A 20,514-nucleotide genomic window follows, 5' to 3' on the forward strand; every position below is an offset into this window, starting at 1 on the left:
CTTGTTTGAGTGCTGCTGGTGATAATAAGTCCACTGCTACAGTAGTTATACCAGTGTCTTTGTACAGTGGCACATCCATCTCACCTCACTGCAGCAGTGGGAATGCAGGGCGAGTCCTTTTCCCAGGATGTCAGTGTGCTCTGTAACAATGTGATTACATTAGTTTGACAGTCAGCATTGCCCTGCCTGGAAGCTGTAATTGCATCATTCAGGAGGCCCACTACAACTTAATCCTCTTTCTCTCTTCTTCCTCCACTCTGCCCGTGCACGCCCAGTCTCTCCCGGACATGCAGACGCTGGCAGAGGACGGTCTGTCGTCCCCTCCGCTCGGTCCGCCCAACTTCCTGCAGCTGTCCAAAGAGTCTGCAGGAAGCACGAGCAGTAAGAACTCGTCCTGTGACACTGATGACTTTGTCCTGGTGCCTCACATCTCTACTGACAGCTGTAAGTGCCATACACACTGAAAACAACAGTGTTCCCCCTGAAGTCCTCTTGGGTGTAACTCACCTGATAATTGTAAAGGGCAGGTATTTAGGCTCCCTAATAGTTGCCTTCACTTCCTTTCCTTTGATGGAAAATGCAGAAATATTCCCTGTATGGCTGGGCAGTAGGGCAGGCAATGATCACAATATGAATTCCGTTAAAATTTCTGTTCAAATTACTTTTCTTCTTTCCTGTTTCATTAAGAGTCTCATAGTAGTACATCCAATACCTGAAAAATAACCAAGATTTGTTTGAGCTGCAAATACTATATCTCTTTAAACAAAAAAAATCTAAATCAGTCAAAATAATCACAATTAGATACTGGGCTCAGTCCTAGCCTAAGTTGTAATGTTCTTTATACAATCATGTGTTTCACAAAGTGGTGAACCTCATTCCATCCTTCCCTGTGAATGATTGAGTCTTTGAGGATGCTCCTTTCACACCCAATCAGCCAATCACTGAAAGCATTCTTCAGTTTAATGCAAAGTCTGATTGACCTAAAGTTACACTAGCCTAACTCCATTTGAGACTGTCAAAGCAGCTTTTTATTTTGAAGGTTATTATGACAGCCAAACTGTTGCTTTCTGTCCCAACACAAAGATGTTTCCTCAGAGGGAACGCCTGCGCCTCCCATATAACTAATCAACTTTTGATACCAAAACAATAGCATGTGGTGTGTTTTGCAACCAACCCTGCTGGCTCTATTTTGCTGAGTGGGTTGTCCGTTCTTGAAAGAGATAGTTTTGTTTTTGTGATTTGATTGATTGTCAGTAGGATGCCAAGTAATGCAACTCTTTGACAGTTTATTGAAGTTTTCTTATCAGGGACATTTTCCATCACAGTTTATATTGTTTATATTTCCCATATTGCATACTGTTAATTCATAGACATACACTGAATGTCAGACTGTCTGGAGGCAGCTATGTAATTCAATAAATGAAGAACATAAAGTAGTTACCCTTTTCTCTGCTTTGTACAAAACATCTTTTACCTGATGGTGACAAGGTTTGGTCATGTCTGGGAAGTCGCCAGCTGTGGCTGCTCTTAATGTATCTCTATAATAGCATGATGCAGAAGAACTGACCCTTCCTATTAGTAAGTCAGAGTAAAAATGCAGAGAGATAGCAAAAACAGGGGGGTAATAGTCTATTTAGTCCTCACAAAGTAATATATGGTAACCATGAGCCAGTGCATACATTTACTTTGTTCATATACTTCACTGTAGATATAGTATGAATAAGACATGACCTGTGGACATCTGTTCTGCACAATCACACAGATTTCTTGACATCGTTGTCATTAATAGACACACTGGGGCTGCGGTACACATGGTGGGAAGTCACGTTCATTACCTGCCAATGTCACCTACAGCTCATACACACGCACACACACTGACACACAACACATGTCACCAAATCCACAGCCAGTAAATTAGACAGCTGCTAACCATTTCACGCTGTAATTGTAGACATCAGTCCACAAACAGTAGGCACGCACACTTACCCTCTTGACTGGTAAAATGAACCCTCATGCTCCACACCTGCTGCAACACACACACACACACACATCCATTTGTTAGTCTTCCACTCAAATAATGAACAAAGTGCACAGCATTGGGAGTGTCAACTGCTGTTTTGACTGGCATTTAATCACCTGATTACTGCTGATTTCTACATCAGTAAAGCCTTTTGCACCTTCTCATTCTTTTCTTTATTTCTTTCTTCCTCCTCAGACGACCAGCCAATGGGAGTGGGTCGCCGGCCGTCCAGCGAGTTCCTCATGTGTGGAGGGTGAGTGCTATTGACCAGATACTTTGATAGCAAATTTTGTTTTTCTTTGTTTAATGTCAGGATGAGAGTCTTTGGAACAGAGTTAATATGATGATGAGAAACTAAAAGCCTCCTGAATCTCAGAGAAGCATTTCAACCCACCTAATAATTGTTTTTGGTAGATTAGCACCACTTAAATGCATGCAGATAGGTCTGGATATTGTACAAAAATACAAAAGTTTTGAAAACACCTGTCATACTGTACTTGACAATCAGTATGACTCATGCTAAAAGCTAAGAAATTAAGTTCTATAAAGAGAAAATAAAACTCTACAGGAACACTGATTCAATCAGCAGTAAAGCCAAGGGAGCTTTATTGAGTTTACCCTGCTTGTAACTCAGAGGTGAGCTGCATCTGTATTATCTGTCAGCGGTGGTATTTTTCCTGATAAATAATCAGAAGCTGTTGAAACTACTGTGCTTGTATCCTACTCCATGTACTTTGTCATTTTTATTTGTCAGTTCATTAAAAAATGTGCAACAGCGATCCCACAGCAATAAGCTCCGAATCATTCCAAGATGCGTTTTCATCCTGTCTCTATCTGTTAGTCATTATTTATAACATGCAATCAACGTAATAATACTAATGCTTAAAATCAGTTATTTCTTCAGGTGCTCTTTGTGTTACTAAGGAATGTAAACATGAAGTGCTGCATGAACTCCTGTCAGTCACCCAAATTTGATTTCCCCTCATGGGTCTTGTTTTTTTTCCCCCTTGTTCTTGACCAAATGAACCAGACTGCAGATGTTAAAGCACCCTCAGGTGACAGTTAGCTCATCTCTAAACCCTCTCTCTTAACCACCAGAGTTTCTCTCAGGGGCCATCAATAAATTGCTTATTTTGGTCATATATAATGTTACAACAGGCATGAAAAGGGACTATAAAGCCTCTGTGAATGCTACAGATAGTGTCATATATTTGAAATGTGGCCCAGAGTCACTAACTTGTCAGACAGTTCATGGAGTGTGCACTGGATGTTGACAAGAGTAAAAAATAGACTGACTATGCAATAGAAGTGTGACATGACGCTGTGAGTCATATTCCATTTCACACACAGCCTGGAGTTCATGTGTATGTGTGTAAGGTCAACTATTCTTAGTGTGTTTTTATCTCCTTTGTTTTTTTGTTTTCGCTGTTTCTGTCTCTCTGACCACCAGAAAAAACACCCTCCTCTCATCTTTACACCGCGCATCACACAAACTGACCGTCCATTTGTCATGAGTGAATTCTTCTGCCCTCCTCCAGATCTGTGCGATTAGCGAGTTATGAATCAGACGTTGAGCCAAACAACAAGGTGGTGCTGTGCTAAATAAAGCACCTGACCCACCAAGGGCTGTGGGATAAGAATAGACTGGCACACTCGCCAAAACTCGCTTGCAATAACTCAGTGTGACTGTCACTGTGCCTCAGCTGCGTATTAAAACATCAAAACATCCTCACATGTCCTTCAGCCGCATTGTTTTAACATGGCAGCATTTACTGACCTCTGGCTCTTTGGGTTTAAATGCAGTCAGTAGAATTTACCACTACACTGCTACTCAGCAGCACAGTTGGACCTCATGTCCAGCAGTTATTTCCCTGCCATATGTTCAGCCCATTTATAGATTTTGCAGTTTCTTAAATCCAGTTTCAGATCACATTTTTAAAAATGGTGGAATATAAAGAAATACTGCTGTCTGTTACTCATTTGTTTATGTTCTTGCTCTTTCTTTCTTTTGTTAAGGATTAGGGCCACAACTACCAATTAACTTTAATTGTCATTTCATGGTTGTTTGGGCCATAAAATGTTAGAAAATGATGAAAAATGTTGATCATTGTTTCATGAAAGTCCAAGATGATGCCCTCAAATGTCTTGTTTTGTCCACAACCTGAGGGTATTCAGTTTACTGTCAGAGAGGAGTAAAGAAAACAGGAAATATTCACATTCAAGAAGATGAAATGAGAGAATTTTTACTTTTTTTCTGGTCCATGTTTCTCTTACTTACTTACCAACAAGTTTCATGAAAAGACTAAAACTAGCAGTGTTAGTTCAATTTTCACATTTCTGACTTCCCTACTCTCTGCAAATAGACATGAATAAATTAAAACACAAAAAAAATACATTGTTTCACTTCTTTTAAAGGCTCAGTAATACCCTGAAACAGCTGACCACTGTAGTTTCTGGCAAATAATCATCAAACAGGAGGAAATAGTGTACTTGTATGGGACTATTTTAAGCAGTGGAATAACACTCATTTGGCGCTTTAGAGAGTAGAACAGTGTATGTGGGAGTCAAAATAACCTACAGTGTGTGTGTTCATGGTGATGCAGGAACACCCAGGTCACAGGGTGCAATAGTGTGGCTCATACATGTGTTTTAATAGTTTCTTTTTTTTAACAACAGTGGAGCTCAATGAGTTTAATGAGATTAAGATAAACACACAATACTTAGTGGTAGGGCACATTTATTGTTGGGTTGGCTCTTTGGATTTGTTGACTGCTAGACTTCATGTTCACCATTTATTATCCTGCAGTGTGTTGTTTCAAACTCTTACTAGCTATGTGTAATCCCTGTAGGCTGGAGAACTTGTTGCTATTTAAAGGGTAACTTTGGTATTTTTCCACATGGATCCTAGTATCCCATGGTTTTGTGTCTAATTTTTGATTAATTTTTGGTCCAGTATTGAGAGAGACCACTGTATCTGCCATCCTTATCCTTAATGTAATCCTCATGACCAGTTGCGAGCTTGCAAAGTACGCCCACTAAAAGTGCTTGTTTTGTCACAGACAGGCTCAAATTGTTATTCAAGGGTCTGACAACTTCATGGAGGGAATCCCTGCAGAGACAGATCATTTTGTGAAAGAGGAAGCTCCATTTTGTTTAATCATAAACGGATCATTTATAGTTCTCACCAATGTCACCAGGCTCTATTTGCAGAAACAGTAATTTTATCATTGTACAACATATTCATTCTTTTTTGTGTGTTTCTGTCGAGTTTGAATGGAGTGTGTTTTACAATGATAAAATGACTGGAAGATTGGGCCATGAGTGATAAATCATCTCTTTAACAAAAAAGTCTATCTCTGGGTTAGGGTTGCAAATTTTGTGCATTTTACATAACCAATAAACACATTGACAATCAATTAATCATTAATGATTATTAAATTCTTCATTTTATTTAAACAATTCTAATGGCACATTAGTTAGTGAAATATTAACTTAGGAAGCACAAACTTTTTAAATGGACAGATAATAAAACAATAAGGCTCTGGCTGACAATACCAAAGTTACTCTTTAAGCTTAGGGTAAAATTTTAAGTTAAATACATACATTTTGTTTCATGAAACTTTCAGAAATCCTGCTGCTGTATGTCACTCTGTTCTTGTTCTTTCTCCCCCTCCCTTAGCGAACAACCTGCAGCCCGACACCACTTTCCACTTCTTGTCTCACACTGCTTTCATGTTTGCATGTGTAAACAGCCTCAAGCAAAACGGTTCGCTTCCCTCTCCGTTCCCTTTTCCGCGGCGCTCACTCTGTTTTGCCTTTGTTGCTGTTCTGTCTCATCCTCCTCTAACCGCTCTCGCTGCCAGCCTTACTCCCTCCCTCCCTCTGCTGTCCTTTTAATGGCTTTCTCCATAGCAATAACTCTTAACTGCTTACATAAATTAGTTAACCATTGACACAGGAGGAACCAATTTTTTCTTCATTACAGGAGTTGTCCCTTGCAATTTAGTAACACCAGCCGCACTCTCAAAGAGCTCCTAAATCACAGGCTTGTTTATCCTCTGCACCCTGCGTGTCCTCAATTGATTGGAGTCAAAGAAGGAGACAGACTAGAGAGAGGGAGAGATGCAGAGTGTGGGCTTGGTGAGATTGAGAGAAGAGCAGGATGTCTGGAGAGAGATGACCATTGTCAAGAGGGCAAATATTAGAAGGAAAAGACAGATGATGTAAGGAAACGGAGAGGATGAATGAGGAGAAACAGAAGTGACAAACTCTAAAACAAGAAAAGGCTGGCATTATTTGATCCCATCCCCCTCTTCTGGGCGGCATGGTAAAACCAGGTCACTGGAGAGGCAAACCGGCTCTCGGATTCAGCCTCTCTCTTCTTTACGCTCTTTGAAAAGCAGCTGTTCACTGACCTACAAATTCTCTTTCACTCTTTTTCACAAGGGGACAACTCCATACAGCATTCACCTCCATATTAAGCCTCACTGGGATCAATAAAGCTTTTAGCAACCTGGAGAAAAATAGAAAGCCTCCATCATGGGTGACTGTATCAAATGTCTTGAGTGTGAGGAGAAGTATAGCACGTGCTCTGGTTTATATCTCAGAATTGCAGGAATCTAACAAAGCAACTGCTCTGTGGTTCTTTGTCTGGACTAGTCTTTTTCCTCACGTGTCCTCTCTCCCTTGTAGACCCTCCCAGGCTTCACATCATTACATAATACTGGTTTCCAACTGGTGCTGCTCTCTAACGGCTATTTCCTCCACCCCTCCTCTTTTTTTTTCTTTACATTCTATATGTAAGCAGAGGCCCTCTGTGGGTGACTCAGTAGTGACTTAATGGTCGAGAACATTTTGTCTCCTCTGGAATAACAAAAGAATGCAAATGAGCTGTGTCTCTTCCCACTTCCCCTCCTGTGTCTGCTGAACACAGAGGACCTGCCTGGCACGTGCCATTGGCCGGCCCTGCCTCTAGCCCTGCCCCCAGCAGTATAAGCTCACAGCTGATTGGTGCTACTGCTGTGTTTACATGGAAGCCCAGCCCCCTTTTTTTTCATCCACTGACTCTGCCCTCATGATCAGCCTGGCTAAACTTTAAGTTCCTCAACCTGCCTCCACACCGAAGTAAACAAAGAACTCGAGGCTGTGCGAACATTTTAGAGTTTTTCTGCTTTATGCTCTATTTTTTACACAAGCAGGAGCCTTTTTTAGATTTAAGCTATTATGGGTGTTAACACCCCTGAAGATGTCCTGCAGATTTGGAAGCAGCAGCAGCTCCGAGTGGACTGGCTAACCACCCTCGTCTCCCCGTTTTTTCCCTCCAGGCAGCCGCAGCCCACCTCGGGTCAGACTCCCATGGTATCCCCACGGGCCGAGACCACCCCAATCCCAGTTCCCACCCAGATCCGAAACTACCAGCGCATCAAGCAGAACCTCTCCAGCAGCCCAACCACTACGCTGTATAGCTCCCCCAGGTAAGAGCCGCTTATACTGGGTCTGAGGGTGAAGGGAGTGCCCTTGATACTGGATGGGTCTGACTTAAATTCAAAATTACATATTTTTCCTCTGACCTATATTATTTATCCTTGTAGACAATTTCGGTGTGAGTTACAGAGTTTTGGAGATATCACTTGTAGAGTTGTCTTCCTTCAACTGAATATAATGGAACTAGATGGCACTCAGTTTGTGGTAAAAAAAAAAAAAAACACTTGAAAACCCACGAGTCAAGATGTTAATTGTCACACTTTTTATACAGGCACAATTGTGTGCAAAACTTTGGCTGGGATGCCCCAATACAGTAAGTAAAAGTAGCAGAAGAACAAGTAATAAGAGGCAAGTAATAATAAAGATGAGATAAAACTTAACAGCAGTGTCTCTTTCCAGAAATCCCAGTTACTCAAGCATATTCACTGACCTTGTTGTGAGCAGTTTCATGTAGGAACTACTGTCCTAGAAGAAAGTCCAATCTAGATAAAATGTACACGAATACATATTTTTGATTTTGGAGTGAACTGTCCCTTCAACTCTGCATGATTTCTACCTTTTTATTGATTAGTAATGAAACACCTGGAATGGACACCTGTTTATTGACGTCGGTGTGTGACTAATGTTTTACTAACCACAAGTAAATTTGCAGGCGAGGCATTGAAAACTTGGGCTGTTATTTCATCAGCCATGAAGTTTCACTGAAATTACATCAGCTAAGTGCCAGCTTGAGTTGTGTGACCTCCCAACCTGTTGCTGGGAGGGTTTGTTGGTGGTTTTATATGAAGACAAAGCAGCTGTGAGGGCAGAGGGAGGGAGAAGGGTGGCACCTTGTTTCAGAGGAAGATTAGTCCTGTTGTTCCTATTGACAGTCTGTTGTCTGAAAAGTAGAACAGGAGAGGCACTGTAGGCTAATTGGCTGCATTGTATTGCTAATGTGTTTATTATTTAAAGGTTTTCTTGTGTTGGCTTCTGTGTTCATCTGGTGTTCACTGGCGTCATGTCAACTGCCATTAAATTCTTCGATTTGCTTAACAGTTTCTTTAGTAGGAGCTTGTTAAAGCGATCTCTGTGCACCCATAGGAGTTCAGATCCTGGAGGACAGGTACTGTCCCTCTCACCGCCCACCCCAGCTGTGCTTCTTTGTTCAGCTGTCCCATTGTCCAGCTGTTCTGTCTCATCAGTCTGATCAAGGAGGATCAGAGCTCTGGCACTCTGTCCCTTTGACCTGTCAGAAGTTTTAATGTGTTAGAATTGCTATTCTCACTTTAGGGAGCAAGAATGTGGCAGGTAGAAGTTTTTCATATACTTAATGGATCTTAATTGTGCTCTAGTTTACAAATAACATCAGACTATGAAGACAGGGCTGAACACCAGAAGAAGGAAGTTGGGTGATTTGTGTTTAGTTCTTTATTTGAGCTCCTTATATTGCTTAACATTTAGAGAGAGGCTACTAATAAGATTTGGCCTTTTTATTAGTGGTCGATGATACATTACAATGTAATACACATAGTTATCTTAGCTAGTAGCCTATTGTTTTAGATGTAATTTTATTAATTGATGAAATAGAAAAATACATGGGGTTATGTTGTAGATTTCTGAATGTGACTGTTTTTTAAGGAAGGGCAGGGCTGGGTATGTCAGAAGCAACATCATTCTGTACATTATATCATAATACATTTAATACATTTATCTCAAGTAAATCGAACAGTGTAACTTTTAACTGTAAATTGTTTCTCTCAAGGTCATGAATACACTAATATTTTCAGTGTAAATGAAATAATTTTATCTTTCAAGGATACTTAAAGGTACTCTGTGGAGCATTTGACTACTAGTAGTACTAGTTACTAGTTGTCTTGATTAGTGGGTCCCCACAGTTTTCATGCCCTGCACACACAATGGAGTAGTGGGCAACACCATAATCTACACACTCCTGCCTGCTTTTAGCTGTTCTGCTGATCAAGAGGTGACACACTAAGAAACAGCAATGTCCAAACAATCAATCAAGGAAGAAGAAGACTGCTAGCTTTCAAATGTGAATCTAAATAATGCATGTAACATATTCAAACAAATGTATTTTATGATGATTTTGGTAAGTTTGTTAGACCCCAGGGATTCCTGTAAACAAATAAAAGTTACATTTATATTCAAACTCAACAGGGCACCTTAAAGAAAATATGTAGCCCAGCATCTACAGATGTATTCTGGGTAACTGATTTTGTTTTTCCATTTGTGATTCACAGACCTCAGGTGATAAGGACCTTATGAGTTTATTGCCAATAAGGTTTTAGAAAATACTGTAACTCCTATGCAACTCTCTGCAGTTGTACGAGATATTTAGTGTGATAGATTTGAGATGAGCAATCTGCACAGCAAATGCTCCCACACATGCTTCGTTTCTGTGTGACTCCAAACGGTGCCCAGGTCTTGTACAGTAATGGGTTGTCTCAGCTGCCAAACATGTATTTACTAACTGGCAGAACTGGCTGAAATCAGCCAAAGGGAGAAGAAAGAAGTCACTTGGGAGAGGGTTGTTGAATAACAGAATCCTTGATGAAGCCAAGAATTGTATTTATTCATTTATTACTGAACTCTTTGAATTAGTTAAGTGTTGAATAACGCAACATAATATTCCCGTTCCTCTGAAAAAGGAATGACTTTTACATCTCCTGATATGTGCACCACACTAAACTATGTTTTTTGTGATGTGTGTTTGTGTTGTCTAGGTCTGGCACAGTGAGACGCTCCAACACTAGCCCAATGGGGTTTCCCAAGGTGGGCTCGGGGTCCCCCAGCTCCGCGGACGTCCCTCAGACAGTTGGCAGGCGTCTCTCCACTGGCAGCTCCCGGCCTTACTCCCCCTCACCTCTTGGTAAGGACGGACATGCCCAGACATGTCTCAGAGCAAATCATCTTTTTAATAACACCTTCCAGACATGGATTAAACAACACAGAAGCTCACACCGAAAATAACTGTTTGTGTTTGCAGTTGGCACCATCCCTGAGCAGCTGGGTCACTGCTGCTGTCACCTGCAGAATCACGAGCCTCGCAGCCGCAGCTCCTCAGGAGGTCAGTTCTCATGACATAGTCTGGTCACTGGGTTAACCCACACCTTACTGTGCCAACTTGTTCACATAAAAAAGATCCAGCTTTAATCAGGGTTCTTACGGGTGCAGGAAATCCTTGAAAATGCTTGAATTTTAATGTAATGTTTTCAAGTTTTGAAAGTGCTTGGATTTTGGATAAAGTGCTTGAAATTGTAATTGAATTATTATCACAATAATATCATCTGACTAAATAGTCAGATATGCTTTTTAGATAAAGAAATAAAATTAATCAAAGAGAGACTAATTTAGTAAAGACACCAGAAAATATTCAAATTTAAGAAGCTGAAATCAGAACATTTTGCTCTTTTTCCTTGAAAATGACTCAAAACAATTAATAGATTTATTAATCCTGTCATAATCTTGTCACAGATCAAACATGTGGAGCACGTGGGCATCACTTAATTTGCTGATCGTTTTCTCCACTAACCGATTAGTTGTTTGGTCCATAAGATGTAAATAAATATGTTGAAAAATGTTGGTCAGTGTTTCCCAAAGTCCAAGATGACATCCTCAGATATTTTGTTCACAACTCAGGTGTTCCTTTTATTGGCAGAAAAGAGTAAAGAAACCAGAAAATACTCACATTTAGGAAGCTGAAATCAGAGAATTAGTCTGAGATTAATTTAATAATTGATTAATGTCCAATCAATTGATGCAATAGTTATTGCAGCTCTAATAGGATGCCAAGTCTACTTCCAGACAGGTGACACATTTTAGTTTTCCTTTAATGTGTCTCCCTTCTGTGGAATTATAAATTTACCATTTACCACAGCTGGAAGGTGCTGGAAAACCTTGAAAAGTGCTTGAATTTGACTTCAGAAAAGGTTTAAGAACTCTGTTAAATGGTCTTGTGGGGAATGTGGGTTGTTAGAACAGAAAATGGTTATCGGTTAACTGTGTAGAAAAATTGAGAATCATTTTTGAATTTAGCAAAGGCAGGGTATTAAACATGGAGTGCACTGATGAACCATACGAATGCAAAGAAGGAAAGTATGGGGTATAGTGTGCAAAAGAAGCTTAACTGACAAATATATTAAACCTCAATTAAAGTTGGCAGTATTAGCATTCACTGCAGGTAGAGTTGTTTTGATTCTCTCATGTGTGTCACGGCTTTATTATTGTCATAGGGCATGAGTCACCATAAGTCAAAGTCTATTTAAACGTCTCTGACGCCGCTGATACAGTATATTAACACTGCAGATGTCTTACAACTTCTTCCCTGTTGTGTCAAGAGGTTTGCTGTCATGGTGATGGTTTCTTCTAAAAGAGGGAAGCTGTCTGAACTGAGGCTTCAGCCAGACAGAGAACAGCACTTTGTCCCCTATTTGGAAAGACACACAAACAAGCAGATTTTATGATCAGCACAGGGTTTCTGTAAAACGTGTCAGTCATAGCATATGATATTTTTTGCTTCATTATAAAGTATAGATCTGAAGTATTCTAATCCAGCCCCTCTTTTTTCTCCAGGTTCCCCCGTCCCATCCTCTCAGCTCCTGGGGGCTCGGCTCCAGAGCGCTCCCACCCTGACCGAGGTCTACCAGACCAGACAGAAACTGCACAAACAGTTATCAGATCCCGTTCAGCCTTCCTCCTCCTCCTGCAGCCACTCCCCTCAGCTCGGCCGCCCGGCCAACCTCGGCTCTTCCCCCACCAAGCTCCTTGGCTCCTCCCCCCGCACCTCCGACTGGCTACAGAAGTCCCCGCTGCCTACCATCATCGGCTCCCCAACGAAGGTGAGCGTAGGCATTATTAAGCACTCAGATTGTCAAAACCAAATCAACTAAAATATCAGTCACTAAGGTTTAATTTTGCTCCATTCAGACCATTTCAGCACCGTTCAAGATCCCCAAAACGCAGGCGTCCTGTAACTTGATGGCACTGGCGGACAGCCCCGTGCCCACCAAGACGTTGGCAGATGCCCGGGATATCTGTGTCCACCACTGCAGCCCGTACCTCACCGGACGCCCAGCTGCCCCTGAGGCCAGCAGGACCTTTGGGAGGTAAGAAACATGCCCTCTGTCTCTTTCCTTCTCTTGCCCAAAATATCAACATCACCATCACTTCTTTAGCACCCATATCACCTTCCACTTTAACTAATGTCAGACTGATGATGTTAATATCTATTGATGCACATCAAGTCTGGTCTCGTCATTATGGTTCATCAAATAAGATGGTCATGATGCTCTCCAGTTTTTATATACATTATTTATTATATAATTGACCAGTAACACAGCCGTATAGTGGTAACCTTAAATTTGATGAATTCCAATGTGACACTGTACTCATTTTATTTAGTTACTTCTTTATATATTTTTACATATTTCTAGGTGTAAAGTGAGTGTTTTAGTTTCACACTAGTTATATTGTGTTTCAGATGCATTTCTATCAGCCTGTTGTCATTCCAGGTCATCAAAAACTATACTGACGCTTCTTTTTCACAAACCACAGTGTCTCATACCAAGTTAACATTTAATCCCCATACACACTGGACAAAAAAAAAAAACTACTAACACGTGCTAACATCAGGCTTGTTACAAAATGTCAGTATTTGATGATCTGGGAAAGAGAACAGGCTGTTTCTGTGTAGGCAAAAAAAATCACTGATAGCTTCTAAATAGACCTTTGGTTATCTCACTTATGTCACGTATATATAGATTTTCAGGTTTTACAAGAAAGGTCATTGGTTCTGTGCAACGACCTCTTCAAACATAATGGAGAATTTAAACATTGTATGAATGATGTAATTATCAAAGTTCAATGTCAACAATGTGACATCACTTTGTCTAATGTTTGACGTTGTGCTGTCTATGATTTCCCTGCAGGTCTGTGAGTACAGGTCGTCTGTCTGAGCAGCCAATCAGAATCACTCTGGGAGGACAGGCCTATCAGGGCAGCACTGACAGCTTGAACACAGAGCGACCCATGGACACAGGTACGAGTACACTGCTGAGCACACAGTGGGTGGTGTTTTCTACATGTTGCCTTAGGTCAGTCATTGAGTCAGTATATGGAATTATTAATGTATTTTGTTATATAAAAAGTTCTATATGAACATAACACCAGAAGGATACTGTTATAGGTATATAGCTTCATTTAAACCAGATGAAATCAAGTTGTTCCCAACTTTTAAACTATCTTAACATTAAGAAATGATACATTGAAACCTCTCTTCAAACCTCAGTTTATTTTTTCCCTAAATCTAGATTAAATGATCATTTTTATTATTTTTGTTAGACCAAAACGGTAAACTCCAATTCAAACTACGATCCAATATTAACTTAAAGTTACACTTTAGGTGGTTTAAGTTTAAAATGGCCGCCTTTTTGAGATGGATTGAGCAAAATAATAAAGTTCCTTGAAGAAAGTTAAGGGACTGACTGAACACAATACAGTTTTATAATGCGTCTCTTCTTTTTCTTACTCCAATTGATCCATCAGAACAGTCTGCCAGTTGCTGCTTGCCGGTCTCTTCTTTCCTTACTGTGCCGCTGTCCATTTTCTTATCGTCTGTTATTCCTTTCTATTGCTCCATTAATTCGGCCTACAAGTTTTTTCAAAAGAGGAGAAATTAGAGCTTCTCTGCTGAGCCATCATGAGTCAGCTAACTAGGCGAAAAAGTTTTTTTCTATCAAGCAAACAATCTAATGCTTTTGTTCAGGAACATCAAGCAGTTGAAAGTTAACAGTTTCCCCCTCATTCATATGCACAGCAAATTTTTTTTTTGCTTTTTTATTTTAATTTGCGTAAGCAAGGATATCCATGTTGATTCAGCTCTGTTTCATTTTGATTTAGCAATACACCTGGATTTACCTAACAAAGATTAGTTTTTATTGTGCAACAGTAAATGGTAACTATAAATCTGGATTTGCTCATTTTAAATCTAGAGTTGCTAAACTCTGATTAAATTTAATCTTAGATTAAATTAATATTTGTTGAAGCAGCCCAGTGTTACAACAGTGTATGGCAGAGGAATTAACAACTAAATTTGCTCTTCCCACAGCGCCTGCAGGTTCCACCGGGCTGCCTCAGGGTGGGTCAGCGAGTCCTCGTACTGTCCTCTTCACAGTGGGTTCTCCGCCCAACAGCAGTACTCCTCCCACCTGCAGCCATCTGGGCACGCGACCACGCACCACGTCAGGTGAGCACCCTTCACCTGAGCGGAGCTGTTACGCCATCAGTTGTTCGTACTGACGGTTTGACAGAAGTTTTTATTCTGTCCTGATCCTCTGTTCTCCTCTCCCCATCCTTCTCTCAGTGGGCTCAAACAGTTCGGCTGGCTCGCTCTGCTCCACCAGTGGTCGGGTCTATGTTGGATCCCCTCCAGGCATGGCCCTGGGCTCCTCCCCTCCAGGAGGTTTTGCTGGCGGGCAGATTGTCCCTGGGGCTGAGGGGGCACCCAGCAGCCTGCGCTATGTCCCCTATGGGACCTCCCCTCCCAGTTTGGAGGGATTCATCACATTTGAAGCCCCTGAGCTGCCTGAGGAGACCCTCATGGAGGTGAGGGCTGGGTCTATTTCTTGTCTTTTAGCAGGAAAATTTATCAAAACTTCATGAATCACTGGTAAACTCTCTTTTCCACCATCATGTAATTCCTGGTACAGCGTGAGCACACAGACACCCTGATGCACCTGCGGATGATGCTTTCATTCACCGACTGCGTCCTGGAGATGGCGGCAGTTCGAGCTGGAGGGACGGAGCTTGGTGTGTCGGCCGCCTCCCTTTACCCTCCTCAGGACAGCGTGGTTGTGGACCAGATCAGCCAGCTCAGTAAAGAGTGGGGGTACGGAATGACTCGGGTCTAGTCTGACTTGATGATCATCTCATGCAATTAATGAGAGCACGAACACTAAGGAGGTTCTTTGTTCAGTGGTGTTGCTGCAGTGCATCTGTCTTACATATTGTGGTTATGCTGCCCCCTACAGGCAGGTGGAGCAGTTGGTGCTCTACATGAAGGCAGCTCAGCTCCTGGCTTCCTCCCTCCATCTGGCCAAGGCTCAGATTAAATCAGCCAAGCTCAATCCTTCCACTGCCGTCAAACAAGGTAAGGATATATCAGTCATCATCTCCCATTACTGGAATTAAATTGTGACTAGGGCATGTATGTTAATCTTACTTTTGACTATTTACTTAATATTTACTTTCTGTTTACTTAAAGACATAGTGTTCCGATAGTGTACCGGTATAGTCAGCTAAGCAATATACTGCCATGGACAGGGTTAGCAGCAAGATGTATTTTAGCCATCTAAAGAACATGAAGTGACCAAACTTCATGGGGGAAATCGGCCTGTGCAGTGTGCGGGAAAGTGTTTCAGCAGGGACCCATTTCACTGCTACGCACCAACACCACAGGCATGCTTGCTTGAGCGTGTGCACTAGGGATGTTCCTGGCAACTAATTTCCTTGTTGATTTAGACAAGTTGACTAGTCTAACACTAAGAAAACACTCAGAAAGCAGTTAAAATTTAGCAGAATTTAGTATATATATAATGTTAAACACTAAGAGCCATTTGAAGATGTTAATCACAGTCTACAATCACCAAAATCGTACTTTAAATGCTGCTGAAATGACAGTGCCGTGGCCTCGACCAGTGGCGTGTGGCTGCATAAAATCTTAGAGGCAACAGATAACTGGCATCATGCATGAATGAAATATTGACAAATATTTTATTTTTAAATATTTTAAACTACTAGTATTTCTAGTTCCGACTAGTGTGGGTGGGGACATTTAATCGTGTAGTCGTCCCCACCATATGGTAACCATACTTTGAAGGGGTCATGCTTCTACCTGTCTGGACATGAAAAAAAAATGACATGATACAGTCGTTATGACAGTAAAATGGGCTGTTTAAAGCCAATCAACTGCAGTAATTCTTTTCTCATTAGAAGAAAATGTAGGTAAGAGCACTGTTGCATGAAAAAAAAATACCGTCAAATACCGTGAAACAGATATGATTTTTTTAAAAAACGTGATATGAAAATTTTGTCATACCGCCCAGCCCTATGCAGAACACAGGATTGCAGGCCTAATGCCGCCTCAATATGTTTGTTTGTGTTTTTGTGTAACTTCTGTGAATCTGAACTAACCTTTCAAACACCAGAGTCACACGATAATACAAACACTATTGTTGCAAAATTACTGATTTTACTAGTGAAGTTTGGTTGGTGTGGAGAGAGTGATCTTTGGCTTATATAATGGTGGTTTCCCATGGGAAAAGACTTCGCTATGATGTATTTATCAATTATATTTTTACTGCTTTACCTTGCTGTCAGACGGCCTTTTCACCCTGGAAACCACTGTTATATAAGCCAAATATCCCTCTCCCCAAGCCACCAGACTATGGATATGTACCTCACACAACCACATTAAAGAAACCTATCTCTTTAATAAGGAGATAAATATGTCACTTTGAAATACAAGAATACTTGTGCAAAAAATTCTAAGCCCTCTTCCTGTTTTCTCTCAGTGGTGAAGAATCTGAATGAGCGTTACAAAAGCTGCATCTCCCTCTGCCGGCGGCTGACGGACAAACTCAACCACTTCTTCTCTGATAAGCAGCGCTTTGTGGACGAGATCAACAGCGTCACGGCCGAGAAACTCATCTACAATCATGCTGTGGAGATGGTGAGTCTCAGATACACAGCACACAAACACAAATCATCATATGGGCTTAAAAGGGAATTTTAGTCTTTTGGTGATTCTCATAATTTCCACCAAGTTTTTAAAATAGTATGTTCTGTAAATTGCAGCTATAATCTCTACTGGTAAGCCTAATGTGATGCCATTTGTGTGTGTCAGGTTCAGTCAGCAGCTCTGGATGAAATGTTCAAGCAGACAGAAGATATAGCCTACCGCTATAGCAAGGCCGCCATGCTGCTAGACGGCCTGTCCAAGATCCTACAGGACCCCACTGACATTGAGAACGTGGTTAAGTGTGAGTACAAACTCTGAGACATGCACACACAGTCTTACACAATGAGCTCATGCAAGAACCACTTGTATGAACGGCCACAGCTTTGTTGTTAAGTGGCAGGTACGAGTGATTTAGGGTTATTTGTCGCATTCACCATGTTTTTTGTACTCAGAGAATTTTTTAGGTACAAACAAAATTCCAGACATGTCATGGTCTAAATTCTTCAGCACTAGGAAGACACTTGTTTGACATCTGGATGAGTGTTTGAGTTTAAATGTCTTACAGAAATCAACTCAAATAAAAGAAAAAGAAAAAGCTAAGTCAGATGTTTTTTTTAGCCTCATGGGTTATGTCAAACCATTCAACCTGTCAGTCACGTACAGCTCTGTGATGACACAGCATTGACAGCTGGAGTAGCATTTTGTCATTTTTTTCTGTTCCTCCAACACCATCACTGACACTTCTTATTGGTGTTATGTTTTTGTCAGCTGATTTATGACAGCAGGACTTGCTGCTCTGCAGTGTGAAGTCTATGTGCCCTTTGGGGCCATTTCTGTCAATGAAATTTGTCCATAAAAACAGAGCAGAGGGTAGCAGTTTATATGCAAATGTTCAAACCTCATAAACGTGGTGTTCATTAAGCTGAAATGAGGGATTTACTAAAACTGAATCTGACCTGAACACTGAAGACTCCACTCTAGTCTCTGTCTCCCTTTCCTGTCATATCTTCAGCTGGCCTATAAGTTTAAGGCATAAAAAGCATTTTGTAGATATTATTATGGAATAATAACATGTCCGCCTCACCCTCCCTAACGGTCAGTTACAAACGTACCTTCAATGACTCTCTCAGTCCAAATCAGCCCAGCAGTTCACTTCAGCTCACCTCAGTTCCACAAACCTGACAGAATGAAAAAAAATGCCATTCTGTCACCGTCCTCTGGCTCTGGTGGCTCAAACATGTCTGGACATGTCCAGTAAATCTGTTAGACGAAGCGTCCATGTTTCATGTTGTTTTCAGGTTATAGTGGTGTTAGACATTGAGACAGCAGAGTGGACATGCCCCCCAGCGCTGCAGAGCAGAGGAAACTGCTCATTGTTTCATGATTTTGAGACTGAATTTTATATACGTAGAAGGGCTGCACAATAAATCAAAAAATGATTGAAATCGCAATATGGCCAAGTGCAATATCCAAATCGCAGAACCAGAAACTAATTGCAATTTTTTGAAAAAGGAAAAATGTTTGGGAAAACTGCATTATAATGAGATTTTACAGTCCTGCGAAGATGCTCTGGGCAATAAATCTTGTTCTCCAGATGTAATAAAACATGTTTGTTTGATACAGACACAAGCAAGCGTCACATTATTATGATTTTAGTCATTATTGAAAGATGAAAATTTTAATACAAAAACGGTCATTCCCACTAATCATATCTCATATCGTGATCGTAGTTTCAGTCAAAATAATCGCAATATGACTATTTTACCAGATCATGCAGCCCTAATACGTAGTGATTTTTTTCAATCAGTTGAATTTGGCCTGGTGGTTAATTACACAAACTCAGAACACACATTTATTGTTGCTTTACAAGATCTTTAACTTTTTGACTAGTGACAAATGAATTATCGATATCTTTAATTAGAATTGATACTAGTCAAAATGACATAAATATGTTGGTTTGGAATTGTAACTTGTCAAAAAGCATATGTTGACATCTTCAGTTCTATTAATATGTTCTTGTTTTGTGTATCTTCCCTGCAGACAAGGCCAGTGTGGACCGCAGGATCTCAGCTCTCTGCTACTGCACTGTCACACTGTACGAGTAGCAGCGCCCCCCCCCCACCACACACACACACACCCTCAGAGGGACCACGTCCTTAGACTGTTGACTACCATCCTCACCAAGCCGCTGTTCCCTCCTGTAGCAGTTCAAGCACTTTTCATTTGATAGATTTCATCTGTATTTATCATCAGTTACTTCTACCGGCTGCATCATGGACTGAGCTGTGAACAAGTGACTGATGCACAAACTTACAACCAAAGATGACAACGGATCCAGAAACAAAAGGCTGAAACCGGATGTGGACATAATGCATGCACTTTCACGTGCATTCTTTTTATTACGCTATAATGGTGGAACACCACCTGATCAACATATATGTATAAAAAAGACTAATGTCCATCTTTCAGGATATCATTTGTTTTTTTTACCAGAAGAAAAAGAAGATGGACAGGGCTATGAGACTGTGTGGGCTTCAAGAGACTCAAGCTCCCCATGAAGCAGTTCATCTTCTTAAAATCCTGCTTACTATGTGATATCAGTGGTTATTTACTCTGTGTTTAAGTTGTTATTGTTCTTATTTATTGGTTCAGAAGAACATGGATGTTTGAGTTTCCTGCCTATCTTGAAAACCTCAAGTATTGGAGTGGAAGGAAAAGGAAGAAATTAGCAAAAGGCTCCTGGCCGATCACTGTAACAGATCCGACTCACAAACAAACTCTTGTTACAGAAAGTAGACAGCCACGTGAGCAAAAGAATGCGTAGATTTGTAATCGCTTTGTTTTTATTTTTCTTGTGTTGTTAGCTCAAGCACTTTATTGTGGATTGAGAGGAGGAGACGTGTATCTGTACAAGTTCTGAAGGAAGAAATGTGAAGGAGGGGGACGAGTTTTCTAATCACTCCTGCTCCCAGCCTCAAAACATACCTGCCCTGTGCACATGATCAACAAGTCTACAAAATTAATACATTTCCCATGAGGCACAGCAACCAGGGAAACTTGGGACAGCCAAGATAAATTAGGTGCTCCTCTGGAAATACTTTTCTCTTGTTGGTGGATTGGAGGAGGAGTATGAGGACCAGGCATGAAGGAAATAAAGAGAGAAGAGTTTTTTTTTTGTTTTTTTTCAAGAATTAAGTTGAAATGTCAAGAATTAAGATGAACTTTCAGTATTAGTACCATCCATGAAAAAAAAACCAAACCCGAGGAGGAA

At 40.9% G+C, this 20,514-nt stretch overlaps 1 protein-coding gene across 1 annotated transcript in view; it reads left to right on the forward strand.

Moving 5' to 3' along the window:
• ulk2 (unc-51 like autophagy activating kinase 2) overlaps positions 1 to 20,147 on the forward strand; it is a 49,505-nt gene extending 29,358 nt beyond the window's left edge. Inside the window, exons 13-27 of the mRNA XM_084716813.1 lie at positions 276 to 444; positions 2,216 to 2,273; positions 7,345 to 7,494; positions 10,231 to 10,376; positions 10,494 to 10,574; positions 12,080 to 12,345; positions 12,434 to 12,612; positions 13,435 to 13,544; positions 14,613 to 14,750; positions 14,868 to 15,109; positions 15,214 to 15,392; positions 15,535 to 15,653; positions 17,077 to 17,234; positions 17,409 to 17,544; positions 19,284 to 20,147. Coding sequence (XP_084572939.1) covers positions 276 to 444; positions 2,216 to 2,273; positions 7,345 to 7,494; positions 10,231 to 10,376; positions 10,494 to 10,574; positions 12,080 to 12,345; positions 12,434 to 12,612; positions 13,435 to 13,544; positions 14,613 to 14,750; positions 14,868 to 15,109; positions 15,214 to 15,392; positions 15,535 to 15,653; positions 17,077 to 17,234; positions 17,409 to 17,544; positions 19,284 to 19,348 — 2,196 coding nt within the window. The 3' untranslated portion in view covers positions 19,349 to 20,147. The remainder of the gene's footprint in view (positions 1 to 275; positions 445 to 2,215; positions 2,274 to 7,344; positions 7,495 to 10,230; positions 10,377 to 10,493; positions 10,575 to 12,079; positions 12,346 to 12,433; positions 12,613 to 13,434; positions 13,545 to 14,612; positions 14,751 to 14,867; positions 15,110 to 15,213; positions 15,393 to 15,534; positions 15,654 to 17,076; positions 17,235 to 17,408; positions 17,545 to 19,283) is intronic.
• The last annotated feature ends 367 nt before the right edge of the window (positions 20,148 to 20,514 follow it).

This window comes from Lutjanus erythropterus, chromosome 4, assembly GCF_056507025.1.
Source record: "Lutjanus erythropterus isolate fLutEry1 chromosome 4, fLutEry1.hap2, whole genome shotgun sequence".
NCBI classification, from domain to species: Eukaryota; Metazoa; Chordata; class Actinopteri; order Lutjaniformes; family Lutjanidae; genus Lutjanus; species Lutjanus erythropterus.